Source organism: Balaenoptera musculus, chromosome 2 (assembly GCF_009873245.2).
Source record: "Balaenoptera musculus isolate JJ_BM4_2016_0621 chromosome 2, mBalMus1.pri.v3, whole genome shotgun sequence".
NCBI lineage: Eukaryota > Metazoa > Chordata > Mammalia > Artiodactyla > Balaenopteridae > Balaenoptera > Balaenoptera musculus.
Genome location: NC_045786.1, coordinates 138,408,448 through 138,424,394, shown reverse-complemented (window position 1 = coordinate 138,424,394; position 15,947 = coordinate 138,408,448). Strand labels below are relative to the sequence as shown.

Here is a 15,947-nt window from a genome sequence, read left to right as displayed (position 1 = left end):
GTGGTGCAGTGGTTAAGAATACACCTGCCATTGCAGGGGACATGGGATCGAACCCTGGTCTGGGAAGATCCCACATGCTGCGGAGCAACTAAGCCCGTGCGCCACAACTACTGAGCCCGCGTGCCACAACTACTGAAGCCCGCGTGCCTAGATCCCGTGCTCTGCAACAAAGAGAAGCAACCACAGTGGGAAGCCCGCACACCACAACGAAGAGCAGCCCCCGCTCACCGCAACTAGAGAAAGCCCGCATGCAGCAACAAAGACCCAACGCAGCCAAAGATAAATAAATAAATTTATTAAATAAATAAATAAATAAATAAGCCAGTCACAAAAGACCACATATTGTATGATTCCATTCATGTTAAATTTCCAGAATTGGCAAATCTATAGACAGAAAGTAGATTAGTGGTTGTCTAGGGCTGTGGGGAGGGATGGGGGCTGGGGGAAATGGGGAGGGACTGCTAATGGGCTCGGGGTTTATTTTGGGGGGTGATGAAAATGTTCTAAACTTGATTATGATGATGGTTGCAAAATTTTGTGAATATACTAAAAACCATTCAATTGTACAGTTAAATGGGTACACTGTATGTACCCACTGTATGGTATGTGAATTATATCTCAATACAGCTATTTAAAACCAGAAAGGTTAAGTGACAAAGCCATGGTCACTCAGTCAGTGGTGTGCTCACACCAGCTTGAGAGAGCTGATTGTTTAACAATTGACTTACTTAACTGTTTAACATAGTCAGCATTAAAATTTAAATTCTATACATGCACAATTACATAAATTATATTAAAACAAAGGTAATAAATACTTAAAACTCATCACTTCCCAAGTATTTCACTGCATTTTACTACTATCCACACCTCTAAGGTTATGTCTATTGTATCTGTATGATAGAAATAATATATAATGGTGTGCTACTGTGCATCTTTTCCCAATGTATTCAGTGACTTCACGTTGGTGGCAAGATTTATACCACAGAAAATCAGCAGATGAGGGCTTGATTTGCTGTTTTGTTGAGTGCCAAGGAAAGGATGGAGATATTGTTAATAATGCAGGTTAATCTTAAAAGTATGTCCTGTCTATAGCTGTCAAATTGTGAATAGAACAAAAATCGAATTCTTCCAGTATTCTCCCAGCAAAGAAGTCATTCACATCACTGAAGAACAAGTGCAGCTCTGACGTACCTCTTTGCTGTTACACTTACTCATTAATGCAAAGGAAGTTATCCACCAATACTCATGTCAGAACTGCACTGGTTCAGCAACTGCAACCTTAAGTTGGCTACAGATTGATATAAGAGTGGCAAAAATCAACAAAAGCATTTGGGGGCTATATGGAAGTTATAATAAAGTGTATCATATATTTTATTATTATTTGTAAACTGTGTGCTACACATCATTTATGTTTGTAAAATTTATAATAGACATGTATATGTACACACACACACTGTTTCAGAGAGCCTAACATTAAACATTGACCTACACACCCCTGTTGTAGAGCTGAGACTAGAATTTGTATCTCTTGACCCGTTAGTTCATTATAACTTTCACTAATCCTACATGCCTTTTTTATGACCTTACTGGGTTGTTTGTTTTTTTTTTTAACAAGCTTTGGGTAAATTATGAAACAACACAATCCAAAGTAAAGTTCTTTTCCAGAAGAAATGAATTATTTAAATCTTAATTTTATGAAGTTAAAGTATAACCTGATAATTATCTCTTTGAATATAGCCAGTATTTAGGATTTCGCTAATGTTGTTAACAATCCAACAAAATTATTATTATTTTTTTGGCCGCTTCATGCGGCATGCATGTGCAGCACGCAGGATCTTAGTTCCCCGACAAGGGATCAGACCTGCACCCATTGGAAGCGCACAGTCTTAACCACTGGACCACCAGGGAAGTCCCTAACAATCCAACAAAACTGATTTAGCACAATCAATGGCAAAGCTGAGCCAGCCATAGAGAGAGAAACAGAAAAAGCAGTTTCTGTCCTCATAGAGGCTCAGCTTTAACTAGCAGGAGGGAATAGGAAAGGGGACATGTATAAACCACTCAAAGAAATATCTTACTTGAGAGATTTTAGAAAAGAATAATAGAATCAAGGAGGACGAAATATAGAACACAATAAAAGAAAATTAAGACAAAGACTCAAAATTATTCCCCAAAACAGCATCGTTTGGTTTCAGCTGTGGCATCCTCCCTGCAATTACTGAGGTTAACTAACTGGCAGGAATTCTTAATTTCATGAAACTTAATAAAGAGTTTAAAGTTAAACCCTTCAGGACTAAAATATAATGCTGTTATGTTTGCTCATATGTGGGTACTGTTTTCAAATCCACTTCACACTGGACATTGTTTTACAAAGAAAGAAGCTTCTTTACCTTCTGGTTCCAGCATTTTGGGGATTTTTAATTCTCGTTCTGCAATTCTGAAGGCCTCTTTCAGATTGTCCCTGTTGGATCTGTGCTTCACACTCTTCATGTCGATCAGGTCTGGTCGCAAGGCGTGGATGACAGCCAAAAAAGCCATCCCATTTCTCCAGCTTGCCTTAAAATCTGTCACCCTGACAGACTCAAACCTATGACAAAAGAATAAAAACATGATAAACACTGTGTAAAAGACTATATCAAAGCACCTCCACTCTACTCATCAGGAATTAAAACTAATTTCTGCCAATCACATAAATCGAATCAATCCTTCTAGGAAAATATTTTATTTGAACCATGGGGTCAAATTAAAGTAAAATGCCAAGTGTGATAAGGCTCACGAGGCTCCGGAGCACTGCTTCTCAAAGCGCGGCCCCGGCAGCAGCGTCACGTGGCTGTAGCTGCTCGAAATGCAAATTCTCAGGCCCAACCCCAGGTCCACGGAATCACACTCTGGAAGTGCGCCTGAAATCTGTCTTACAAGCCCTTCACGTGACAATTCTCACTGGAGTTTAATGCTCTTCATTCAGCAATCTGTTGGCTCAAGACTAAGCTGGGCCTCTACAAATTGTTAAATTCCTTTCACTAGAGGGACTAATTGTATTTCTCACTGGAAACAATTAAATGATACATTGTGCCAAGTCAGTGGCCAATAGCTCATTGGATAGATAGACCTTGTCACTCCTCTGCTTAGAACCAGTCACCAGGAACGAATGCATAAACAAAATGTGGTGTGTTCATACAATAAAATATCATTCAGCCCTAAAAAGTAAGGAAATTCTGAGATATGCTACAACATGGATGAAAATTAAAGATATTATGCTGAATGAAATAAGCCAGTCACAAATGGACAAATGTTATACGATTACACTCTCTTAAGGTACCAAACAGAGTGAAATTCACTGATAAAGAAAGTAGATCTCTGGTGGCCAGGGGAAGGCTGAGGGGAAGGAGGAATAGGGAGGGGAGGTGTTAAACAGATACAGAGTTTCAGTTTTGCAAGATGAAAAAAGTTCTGCAGACAGATAGCAGTGATGGTTACACAACTGTGAATGTACTTAATGTCACTGAACTGTACTCTTAAAAACTGTTAAAGTGATAAATCTTGTTATGTATATTTTATCACAATAAAAAAAAATTATTTAAAAAAAACCCATCATAGCTTGTCATTATATTTAGAATAACATCCCACACTCTGGCCCACAAGGCCAGACAAGCTTTGGCTCCTGCTTACCTCTCCCACCTTTACATCTCCGCTCTCTTACAATGTTGCAGTATGTGGCTAGACCACACTGACTCCATTTTGTCAGCTGCATCTTAGGCCCGCAGTCCTACCCCCCTGTTCTCTCTGCACGACCGAGCTTTAGCCTGCTCGCAAGGAATGTGCCCAAGCCAGATAAGTTCCCCATCAACTTTTACCCTTGCCTTCATCTGATATGAAAAGTGGAAGAATGCCTTTTGCTGACACAGATGGTTAATGGTCATGAGACCCCAGGGAGATGAAAAACCCCTGGTTCCTGTTGGTGCAGACATACTTCTCCCTTCATAGTCAGATTCTGTTTGAGCTTTGGCCCCTTTAAATCTCCCTGTACCCCTTTTGAGGGCATGGAGTGCAGCTCTGAATGCCTCTGGATCCTTGTCTGCCAGATCCTGCCTGTAAGTTACCCACAATAAGTTTCATAATTGCACTTTATGGAGTTGCCTGTTTCATTCTTCAGTCTTAAAGTTCCTTCTCAGTTCAGAGGATATTATTCAATATCTCCACCTTCCAACATGCAGCAACACTGGCTTCATTTCTGCTTCTCCACAGCCTTTTTAATCCTTCTGCCTGGACACTCTTTCTCCCAGATATTCATACACCTAAAGCCTTCTCCTTCAGGTCTCAGCTCAAAGGCCTCCTCCTCAGAAAGGCGTACACACTGCTATATGTAAAATAGATAACCAACAAGGACCTACTGTATAGCACAGGGAACTATACTCAATGTCTTGTAATAATCTATAATAGAAGAGAATGTAAAAAAAGAATATACATATTTATATATATATATGTATAACTGAATTACTTTGCTGTACATCTGAAATTAACACAACATTGTAAATCAACTATATTTCAATAAAAATTTTAAAAAGAAGAAAGGCATTCCATGACCACCTACGATAAGGGCACCCTCTTCCTATCCTTGACATTCTCAACCATATCATAAGTCCTTCCTAACTTTACGGCCAACTATAATTATCATATTTATTCATGTGCCTCTCCCACTAGGGTGCAAGCCCCTTGCGAACAGGGGCCCTTTCTTTCTTGCCCATCATTTTAGACTCACCCGCCCTGCAAACAGTGCCTGACATAAAAAGGTGCTTAACATGTATATCTCAAACCACTCAATCTGTGTTCGACAAGAGATCACTGAAGATTTTGTAAAAGCATATAGTTGCCTACAAAGTGTGGGAAATATTTGAGAACAACTATAGTTTCCTTTAATATCCCATAAAAACACAAGGAAATTCAATGGACTAATTTAAGTATACATCAAAAGTATACATGATAAAAGCTACTCAAGAAATAATCTGCTTCAGATGACCTGGGCTTTCCTGGATCCCTTAGGAAAAAAGCCTAAACTATGATTATGACAAACTACATAGTAGGCAGTGATTTTCCTGTCGTTTAACAAACACTTATATGGTGCCCATTGTGTCCCGAAACTGTTGCAAATGTTTTTTAAAAAAACACAATTCTTGTAATGCACATAATAACCCTATGAAGTAAGTGTTAGTACTGTCCACGTTTTATGATTAAGGAAACCTGAACACAACGAGATTAAGTGTCTAAGGCTACCAGTTAGAAAGTGCTGGGAGCCAGAACTCAAAACCTAGTATTCCAGCTTCAGCGTGCGCGTGTAAATACTAAACTAAATTGATGGCTTCGGGGGTGGCGGTGGGGCTGGGGGCGGGGCCAGACCCGCCAGAGCGCTAAGGTGGGGCCAGAGCCGGCTCAGGGCCGACCAGCAGGCACCGCGCTCCATACAGCACCAGGCTGGGAACTCAGCTCTGCCCTGATGGGCCAAAACAAGTGCCACACAGAACTGTGCTACTGCCGGGCCTTGGAGAGGGCGGGGTTGGCTCCAGAGTGACTGACGGGATCTAGGCTCACGCAGACATCACAAATGGGGGCCCAATTCATCTCCTTCAGAAATAAAAAAAAATACCACATATCTCTTACAACATAGCCTTACATCTGAGCCCTAGAGAATCAGAATATTCAAACAAAAGTCACCCAGTAATACCACCAATGACAGCCAAAACTAGAATAAACTCCTGACGAAATACTTAAGAATTACTACATCTTAATACATTTAGCATAAGCTCTATAGTTGAAAAATAAGGACGGACATGGGGAAAAGGTAAACCTTGGTAAAATATATGGACTTTGAAAGGGTTTGAAGCTTATTTAAGCATAAATGAAACAAATCTGAATATGGTGTAATAATGCTTTTCACACATGTTGTATTTTGGATTTTAAAAATTTAGGAAACTGAAGTAAAATTATCTCCAGGAAATTCAAGAAAAAGTTCATTTAATATACTTAAAACCTGTAAGATATGCATGTATATTTGTGTCCCCTCACAGAATACAGAGGATGAATGACAACTACGGAAAGGTAAGGCAGAAATTAACATCTTAGCCTTTCATTAGGAAGCAGTTACTCAGAAGCCCAACGTTTGAGAGGGCTTAGCAACATTTTTATGCCTCTGTTTATCTGGACAATGCTATGATGTGACAAAGAACGCCTTTTGAACTCCATAGGTCTTTTTGTGGTGGATCTCCTGTATCCCAATTCCTTATTTTCCTAAACTCCATCCAAGCAGTTGGCTAAATTCAAAAAGTAAATGTATCCCAAGAGCAGAAAACATTTTCCTGTGTAAAAAAGAAATTATAGTGGGAGGAATTGGGAGACTGGGATTGACACATATACATTATTGACACTATGTATAAAATAGACAGCTGATGGGAACATACTGTGTAGCCCAGGGAACTCTACCTAGTGCACTGCGGTAACCTAAATGGGAGGGAAGTCCAAAAGGAAGGGCATAACTACATGTGTAGGGCTGACTCATTTTGCTGTGCACTGGAGGCTAACACGACACTGTAAAGCAACCAGACTCCAATAACAATAATTTTAAACTAAAAAAAAAAAAAAGAAATTATAGGCATTAACTTCCCTTTATCATCTCCTTTTTTAAAAACACCTACTCTCTTGTTTCTTTGTTTCCTAATTGAGCTATGAGTTTCTAAACGATGGGGACCATGGTCTTTCATGCAGCTCTATAGAGTTCCAAGGGATAATTTTATGAGTTGGCTACTCCTTCACTCGTTTTTCATTCATCCACTCAACACATTTATGGAGCACCTACCAAGAACACATATTAGGCTAAAATTAAGGGAATACACAGTCAACTAAGATAGAGTCCCGACTTTTAAAGAGCTTCTAGCATGGCAAAACGTTTTGAATCTAAATCCACCTTCCAGATGCATAGGGGAATCGTGCCTAAAGAAAAAGATGTTTAAAGACTACTTTATTTGTACACAGTAATAGGCCACCTACACACGGGAGCGGGAGTGAGGTAAGTTACCCAGATGATACCACCTTCTGGTCTTCAAAACCAAGTGTGGTTGAGCTCACAGAGGTCCACATGTGGAAGATTCAGTGTGAGGGGAAGGGGGAGAGCGAGCATTTGCTTTTTATGAGAGGGAAGCGTTCAGGTGGGTGTTACTCCTATTTGGCCTGATTTTCAGACCTGGAGGTCGGTAAGGTTGTGTTGGTGGGTACAGCTGCCCTGTGTGTCTCCTCTGGTGGAGCAAACTACTTACGTGGCACATTGCTCCTGAGCCCACTGGAGAAGAGCCTTCTTTGCAGACATCTGCCATCTTTCTTGGACTTTGGAGCATTTCTTAGCTGGAGGACTTGAGGTAGGAGATGAGTCGACCACACTCACACTGTCCAGGGAAGGTCGATTGTAATTGCAAGAAAGAGTCCGGGCAAGCTCCTCAATCTAAGGAAGACATAATAATCGTTAACGTGTATGGAATCATAGGTTAGCAGCATTGAGGCAAAACCTTCAGCCAGAACAAGACCTAAAAATTATTGTATAACAGTGACAGTTTACTCGTGGTGAAATGAGCACTGGACAAACCTTTGAATAATGGCATTTGCCATCTGGGGCTACACATTGGCTTTTGGGACTTGCTCTCACCCAAGCATATGGCGTTCCACATCAAGGGCAGGCATCTATTCACCCCCCACAGCATGCTTACAGAGCACTTCACTGGTGCTCCACCTCTGTCCATCAAAACTGAACTGGGCCAAACTGAACTGCTAGTCGAGAATCTCTCTGGAGAGACTGGGTCAATTAAAATGCATCCTTGATTATAAACCATTAAGAAACAAATATACATACAGGAAAAAATAGTCAAACACGAAGAGGTAAGTCCCAAGCAAGAAAAAATTGCCCTTACGTATGTGAAAAATAACTTCATTAGTCATTTCAGAAATCTAAATATATACAGCAAGAGAACAGTTTTTTCATACATAACACAGGCAACAATTTTTTAAAGATAGCAGTCAGTGATGGTGAGAGTACCAGAAACTGGATATTCACGGTGTGAGTACCAGAAACTGGAAACATGTAAATTGGTTCAGATTTTTTTGGAGGGCAATATGATAATACCTACAGAAAACGTTAAAAGATAAATCCAGAAACATAATAGAAGTATTATTGCAAGATGTACACTTCTTTCAATGATTGACAGACTCACCAGATAACCAATAATAGTAGGTGTGAACAATACAATGAACAAATTTGATCTGGTCGGCATACCCCATTGCACCTAAAACGGCAGAATCAACATTCTTTCCCAGTGCATATAGAATATTTACCCAAATTGACCATGCTGAGCCATTAAGCAAGCCACAGCAATTTTGAAGGACTGAAATAATTCAGATTACATTTTCCAACCACACTGAAACTGAGCTAGAAATCAGTACTAATGAAGATATAACAAACTTCCAAATATTTGGAAATTAAGCCATAGATTGTGATAGAACCCATGGGTCAAATGAGAAATCATAATGAAAATTTGAAAATATTTTGAACAGAACAAAAATGAAATGTTATCTTCATGGGTTAAAAGATGCATTATTTAAAAGATGTCAGCTTTTTCCAAATGATTCTATACATTCAATCAATCCTCATTAAAATTCCAGCAGGTTGCGTGTGTGTAAATTAACAAGTTACTTATAAAATTTGTATGACTATCAAATCAACATGTTATCTACCTTAAGCTTACACAAGGGTATATGTCAATTACATCTCAAAAATATATATATACGGAAATGCAAAGAGCAAAGAAGCCAAGATAATCTTGAAGAACGAGTTGGACAACCACACTATCAGATATCAAGACTGACTGTACTACAGAAATTAATGTAGTATAGTATTGGTACAAGGATAAATAATGGGACAGAATAGACAATCTGAAAATGGAGCCATACCTATATGACTACTTGATTTATAAAGGTGATACTACAGTGCAGTAGGAAAATGATGGTCCCTTCAATAATTAGTGTTGGGTCAACTGGATAGCCGTATGGAAAAAAAAATCTTAATTGCCTTAACATAACATACTCAAACAAATCAATTCATTCTTGAAAGACTGTAGAGCTAAAAGTAAAATGTGAAATGATTAAGCTTTTAGAAATGTGCTGTCCAATATGATAGCCACTAGCCACATGTGGCTATTTAAATTTAAATTAAATAAAATTTAAAAGTTAGTTCCTCAGTCATACTAGCCACATGTCAAGTGTTCAATAGCCACAAGTGTCTAGTGGCTACTGTTCTGTCCAGTGCAGGTACAGAACATTTCCATCATTGCAGAAAGTCCTATTGGACAGAACTATTCTAGAAAATAACATAAGAGAATATCTTCATGGTACTGGAAAAGGGAAAGAATTCTTTAAAGGACATAAAAAGTACTAGCCACCAAAAAAAAAAGAAGCTGATAAATGTGAACTACATTAAAATAATGAATGTCTGTTCATTAAAGATTTGAGAAGCAAGCCACAGAGTCAGAGAAGATATTTGCAATTTATATATACCCAACAAAGAACTTGTATCCAGAATACATTTTAAAACTTCTATAAATCATTACACACAACAGCATAGCTAAAATAAAAGTTTTTAATGCCAAGTATTAGCAAGGATTGGAGCAAGCAACTCTCAAACTCTGGTAACAGTGTAAATCAGAACAAGTTTGAAAAACTGTTTGGCAGTATCTACTAAAGCTGAAGATCACATGCCCTGCAGCCCAGCAGTTCCAGTCCTAGATAAATATGCAACAGAAATAAGGGCTTGTACCACCAAAGGGCATATACAAGAATGTTTTTAGCGGCTTTATTCGTAATAGCTTAAAATTGGCAGCAAAAGAAATGTCCATCAACAGTAGAATGGTAAATAAGTTCTGGTATATTCATGCAATGGTATATTCATATACAGCAATGAAAAGGAAAGACCCACTGATACCTGCCTCAAGAGGATGACTCTCACAGACATGATGTTAAGTGAAATAAGTCAGGTAGAAAAGACTATTATATAGTGTATGCAAAATAATTCAGTTATAATTCCGTTTATGTGGAGTTTAAGATGCTAAACTAACCAATGATAAAGATCAAGGTAGAGGTTATCTTTAGGGAAGGAGGGTAGTGACTGGGAGAAAGACCTGGGGGCTCTGGGAGGCTGGCAATATTCTATCATCTTATCTTCAGTTAAATGGTGGTTACGTGGATGTGTTTAATTTACAAAAATTCATCAAGCTCTACATTTAATATTTGTGCAGTTTTCTCTGTGTGTCGTATACTTTTAACAAAAGTTTATTTACAATATTAAAACAAAACTTTAAATTGATTCTTTTTTTTTTAAATTTATTTATTTTATTTATTTTTGGCTGTGTTGGGTCTTCATTGCTGTGTGCGGGCTTTCTCTAGTAGCGGCAAGCGGGGGCTACTCTTCGTTTAGGTGCGCAGGCTTCTCATTGCAGTGGCTTCTCTTGTTGCGGAGCACAGGCTCTAGGCACGTGGGCTTCAGTAGTCGTCGCATGCGGGTTCAGTAGTTGTGGCTCGCGGGCTCTAGAGCGCAGGCTCAGTGGTTGTGGCGGATGGGCTTAGTTGCTCCGCAGCATGTGGGATCTTCCAGGACCAGGGCTCGAACCCGTGTCCCCTGCACTGGCAGGCGGATTCTTAACCACTGCACCACCAGGGAAGCCCAAAACAAAACTTTAAAAAGCTACAATTTTGCAAACCTTATGGCCCAAGAATGCCGTTTCTAGGAATTTGGCCCATGGATATAATTAAGATTATATGCAAAAGTTTTATCTTAAGGGTAGTCTTTTTGGAATTGCTTACAGTCATAAAAATCTGTGAGCATTCTGACTGTCCATTAATGAAACAACAGTGCTTTACAACAGAACATCATACTTCCCTTAAAATACATATAAATTCAGAAAGATTTTAATTAGAATAGCTTGAAAACAGTAATGGCTAGCATGACCCCATTTTGTTTAAGACATACATACATGAATACGTATATTAATTCCCACTGTATATGTCATGAAGACTGTACACCAAATTAGTTGAAGTGGTTATCTGTGAGTGGCAGAATTACAGATGACGTTATTTTCTTTTCTTTATCTATACTGAAATTTCAAATTATATTTCAAATGTCCTAAAAAGTATGGAAAAATATTAAAAATGCCTATGAATTATCAAATTTTAACATTTTACCACATTTGGTTCATAACTTTTTAAAGAAATAAAACACAAATACACTTTGAGCCTTCTGTCTTTCCCCCTTCGATTCCATTTCCTTCCTTTCCCAAAGGAAGAAAACCAAAATACTAAATTTAGTTTTCATCATCCTCATGTATGTTATTCTACTATAACTACAGATATAGGTATCCAGGAATGATATAAAGTCTCATTTTGTATGTTTGAAATTTTACATAAATTAGTTATGTTATTTTCTAGTTTTCCTAAAATAAGCATTTGTTTCCCATATAATTTTTAAAGTAATTATGGAGATAATGAACATGTAACTTTTTAAGTAGCTACAGAAAACATGCACTAATTCAAAATCCCAGGCCTGAAAGAATGTATTTATCAATCATAAGTGTCATAAAGTCAGGACTATAACCTTCTTATTCCCTGTTATTTTCTTTCTTTCTTTTTTTTTTTTTTTTTTTTTGGCTGTGTTGGGTCTTCGTTGCTGCGTGCGGGCTTTCTCTAGTTGCAGTGAGCAGGAGCTACTCTTCGTTGCGGTGCGTGGGCTTCTCTTTTCAGTGGCTTCTCTTGTTGCAGAGCATGGGCTCTAGGTGCGTGGGCTTCAGTAGTTTCAGCACACGGGCTCAGCAGTTGTGGCACAAGGGGCCCAGAGTGTGAAGCCTTCATTAGTTGCAGTGTGTGGGGCTCAGCAGTTACAGCGCACGGGGTCTAGAGCACAGGCTCAGTAGTTGTGGCACACGGGCTTAGTTGCTCCACGGCATGTGGGATCTTCCAGACCGGGGATTGAACCCGTGTCCCCTACATTGGCAGGTGGATTCTTAACCACTGTGCCACCAGGGAAGTGCCCCCTGTTATTTTCTTACTGTCCTAGCACAAAAGTTAGCACGAAGTAGGTGCTCAAAAATATTTGTGGAATGAAATGAAAGCTATGAGTCAGTCTTGGGACAGAACTAGATGTTGCAGGATTATTAGATTAGACAAGGGACCTCAAAAATAGGGAGATTTAACCAAGTTTAATGGGTTAATTTTCAAGAATTTACTCCAGAAGCTTCCTATTCTCTCTTCTGACAGAGTAAATAAACAATAATAAGCAAAAATTTACCATGGCAAGTTCTATTCAGACTGGTGCTGATACCATGGATATTTCAGGATATCATGATAATTCAGCATTCAATTTTCAATTGAAGAATAACATAAGTGGCAAAGGGTCTGCTATATATTTTCCACCTGACAAGACTTCCAGAGGGTCCTATTTCTGGAAGAAGCTCTAGCATCAAGTCACACTTATTGCATTACACTTATTTCATACTGTGGTAATTAGAACAGGAACACTTTTCATATCATCAAACTACTTACATGAAAGTGCAGTATAATTGTCCAAATTAGGCCAAGAATAATGGATGGGTTTCCATCTACAATATCGGTAACGTGAATATTTATTAGCTTGATCTGGAAAAAAAAGAAATGTATGTTAAAAGGAGAAAATATTTCACAGCATTTATCTCCCCAATGAATTTTCCTGTGAATTTCATACTCACTGATCGGTTTTTTAGGAATCTCAGGGCATGTTCTATATTGATTCTACACTGGAATGTATTAGATCCTTTATCTCGAGGCTATGAAATTCAAGCAAAATATATTACTCAGAAATGTGATTTTTTTTTTTAATCCACAAAATTTCTTAATGTTGTTTTAAAAGCTTACCAACTGTTGTCCTGAGAGTACTTCCAGCAGGTCCAGGAGGACATGCCCCTTTTTAATGTCTGCGAACAGGTCCGATACAACTGAGGGAGGGGTGTGCTACAAAAGGTCACAAGAAAAGTAATCATTGGAACTTTGGTCCAAAAACACAATAACTTTAAGCATCTCATAAATGTGCTTTTGCATCTTTGCAAAAGCTAAGATTCAGTAGTGATTTTCTTCTTAATTAACAGAATGTAGAAAACACACAAAGTTCCACATCAAAACACGATAAGGAAAGTAGTGAACTTATCTCACAGCAAATTTCCAGTAACACAACACTCTTTCAGCTTTCACTGAGAGCTTAAAACCTGTGCAGTGAAGTGGCATTCAGGATGCTCAGAATCAGTCAATAGTGACCCATTTGGGGAGATTACATTTCTGGAGTAACCTGTTTACGAATTTCCTCTTTTTAGAATGACGAGCATTGTGCTGGGATGGGTAGCCTGGGAGAAGAGGCTCGTTCATTTTGTATCTAGGTTATTCCAGGCACCTGGATCACTGAAGGCCAAGATAGCACAGAGATTAAGATCAAGGCCTCTGGGTCCAGACTGCCTGGGTCTGCATCCCAGCACTATCACTTGTAAGCTGTGGGACCTTGGAGAAGTCACACAACGTCTCTGTACCTTAGTTTCCTTGTTCTTTAAACACGAACAATACTATCTGTCTCATAGGATGTTGTGAAGTCACTGAAACATGACGAGTGGTCAGTACATTTAAAGTACTTACAACAGTGTCTAACATAACACTCAACATATATGACTTCTAACCCTAACCCTAACTTCTTGTTACAATTTCATTTGATAAAAGAGATGTTACTGCTTTAAATATTTCCTAGCACTGTCTCCCATATCCTTAACAAAAATGCCCCCTTTTCGTGTTGGGAAAGAATAACAGATACATCAAAACAAGATCAAGGTGACATTCAGCACATTTTTTCAACCTTTTACATGTCACCAGTGCCATTTTGGGGACCAAAACTGAGCGAACAGGAGGAAGCACTTAAATATATATTTATAGCTTGATTTGCTCTCTTTTTCCTCACCTTTGCCAACTGTGAGTTTATCCAGCATGTGAAGGTTTTCTTCTGAGTGTCTTCCTGTTCAGCTATTTAAAAAGGACAATAGCAGTTAGAAAACGAGAAGCCTCAGAAACCATTTGAACAAATCAACGTTTCAAAGGTCTGTCACTCTGGGTATGTGTGTGTATCTCACAATCTTATAAACGTTCTAGACTTAGTTTAAATGTCAGGTGTTTGTCCAAGAACTGTTTTGGATTGGAAATATAGCACGTTGAAATGAGATATTTTTCAAAGCCACCGTTTAACTGCAAGAGACAACGGTTTTTAATATTTTACCGACAAAAGAATTAGCCCCCACATGACCTTGACAGCGCTGTACAAGGACCTGTGAAGAAAAAAAAAGGGTTTCTAATCCAAATGGACTTGCAGTCTAAGCCAACACCACACGGCACTTCAGATAAACCCAGAACATCTGAATACATTTTAAAGGGCTCATAAAGTCGTGGCAGTTTAGTCTTGACATTTATCATGAAGAATATATTGTCACTGAATTAACTGTAAATCATTTGCAATTAGAGTCAGAGAGACCTAAGTTCAAATCCTGCCTCTGTTACTGAGTAGCTATGTGACGTGGGGCAGGTTCCTCGTGGAATAAGGTGAGAAGCACTCACCGCTAGAGACTGTTAGTGGTTCACTCAAAGTGAACAGACCCTGGCACCAAGGAAACACAGGAGAAGTGCTAGCTCTCACTCTTACTAACCAGGCAGGAGTCCAGGGAAAGATCGGAACACTCGGTGTAGATCTCCCCTTCCTCCCCAGGGCAGGAGAGAGCTCCATACCGACACCATTCTTCCCCTCACCTTCTACCCCCTCGGCTCCAGCAGACACCCTCAACCCTGTGGCCAGGGGTTACCCTGCACACAGGACTGTCTTTCCATTTCCCCAGATCTCCTCATCCTACTGGACAGGGGTAAGAGCAATCCAGACACCCACCCCTCCTTGTGCCTAACGCTTACAGCCTTGTCACCACCACCTACCGCGGGCTCACCAGATCTCATCTCACTGTGCCTTTGTCCCTGCTTACCACCGTCAACACACACACACACACAGTTCACACACTCTCAGGTCCCCCTCCATTCTAGCTCTAATTTCCAAAAGACTCTGCACGTCCCCCAATTTTTCTCATCTCCCACCTCTCCTTAACTCCTGAAACCCTTCACTGATGCTGAAATCCATAATAGACCATCAGCAAAATCCCCTATGTGCCCACTACCCTCTTCACCTTTCTGCTCTAATTGAACCTCCACCCTAACCCAGAACTCTGCTTTCCCCACAGCCCTCCCAAGTGACAGCATTGCTTTCTCTTGCAGACCTTGGACCACTAGTTCCTTGCTCTTCGCTGCTACTTCCAGATCATCTTCCAGTCTCTTTGTCCCTGAAATGCTCCAGCTTTAACTCTCATGGCATCAGACAGTCCCCACTATTACAGTCATCTACTTACCTCTGTCATTCCTCATCATTGCTCAAAGGTTTTAGTTCCTTCCCCACTGTTGCTTTTTCCATGTGACCCCTAATTCTTCGTAATTTCAATACACATACTGATGAAACTTCCAAACTTCTGGCCTCTCTGTTTCTTGAATTCTTCTCCAATAAATGTGTCTTCTGCCCTGCCTCAACCACTCACTGTCATGGTTATACCCTGACCCTGTCATTACTAATAACTACAACTCATGATCTTGAGTTCATGCATCCCCATCTCTGAACATCATTCCTTATGTTTTCAGTACATTCTCACTAGTGTCTCAACTCCAACAATCCTTGGAGTCCATCAGCAACTCCAAGCCACCAATTCTGCCAGTTTTACACTGTCCCTTGCCCCCTTGGTCTCCTTCCTTTCATCCTTATCCACTGTAAATTCCAT

The 15,947-nt window shown here is 39.5% G+C and overlaps 1 protein-coding gene across 7 annotated transcripts in view; it reads right to left on the bottom strand.

The window, feature by feature from the left end:
• SYNE2 (spectrin repeat containing nuclear envelope protein 2) overlaps positions 1–15,947 on the bottom strand; it is a 313,385-nt gene that overhangs the window by 224,431 nt on the left and 73,007 nt on the right. For all 7 annotated transcript variants that reach the window (XM_036839615.1, XM_036839636.1, XM_036839653.1 and 4 more), the window contains exons 3-8: positions 14,051–14,112; positions 12,970–13,065; positions 12,804–12,881; positions 12,622–12,714; positions 7,305–7,486; positions 2,391–2,587 (exon numbers count right to left, since the gene is read on the bottom strand). In XM_036839615.1, the coding sequence (XP_036695510.1) occupies positions 2,391–2,587; positions 7,305–7,486; positions 12,622–12,714; positions 12,804–12,881; positions 12,970–13,065; positions 14,051–14,112 (708 nt within the window). The remainder of the gene's footprint in view (positions 1–2,390; positions 2,588–7,304; positions 7,487–12,621; positions 12,715–12,803; positions 12,882–12,969; positions 13,066–14,050; positions 14,113–15,947) is intronic.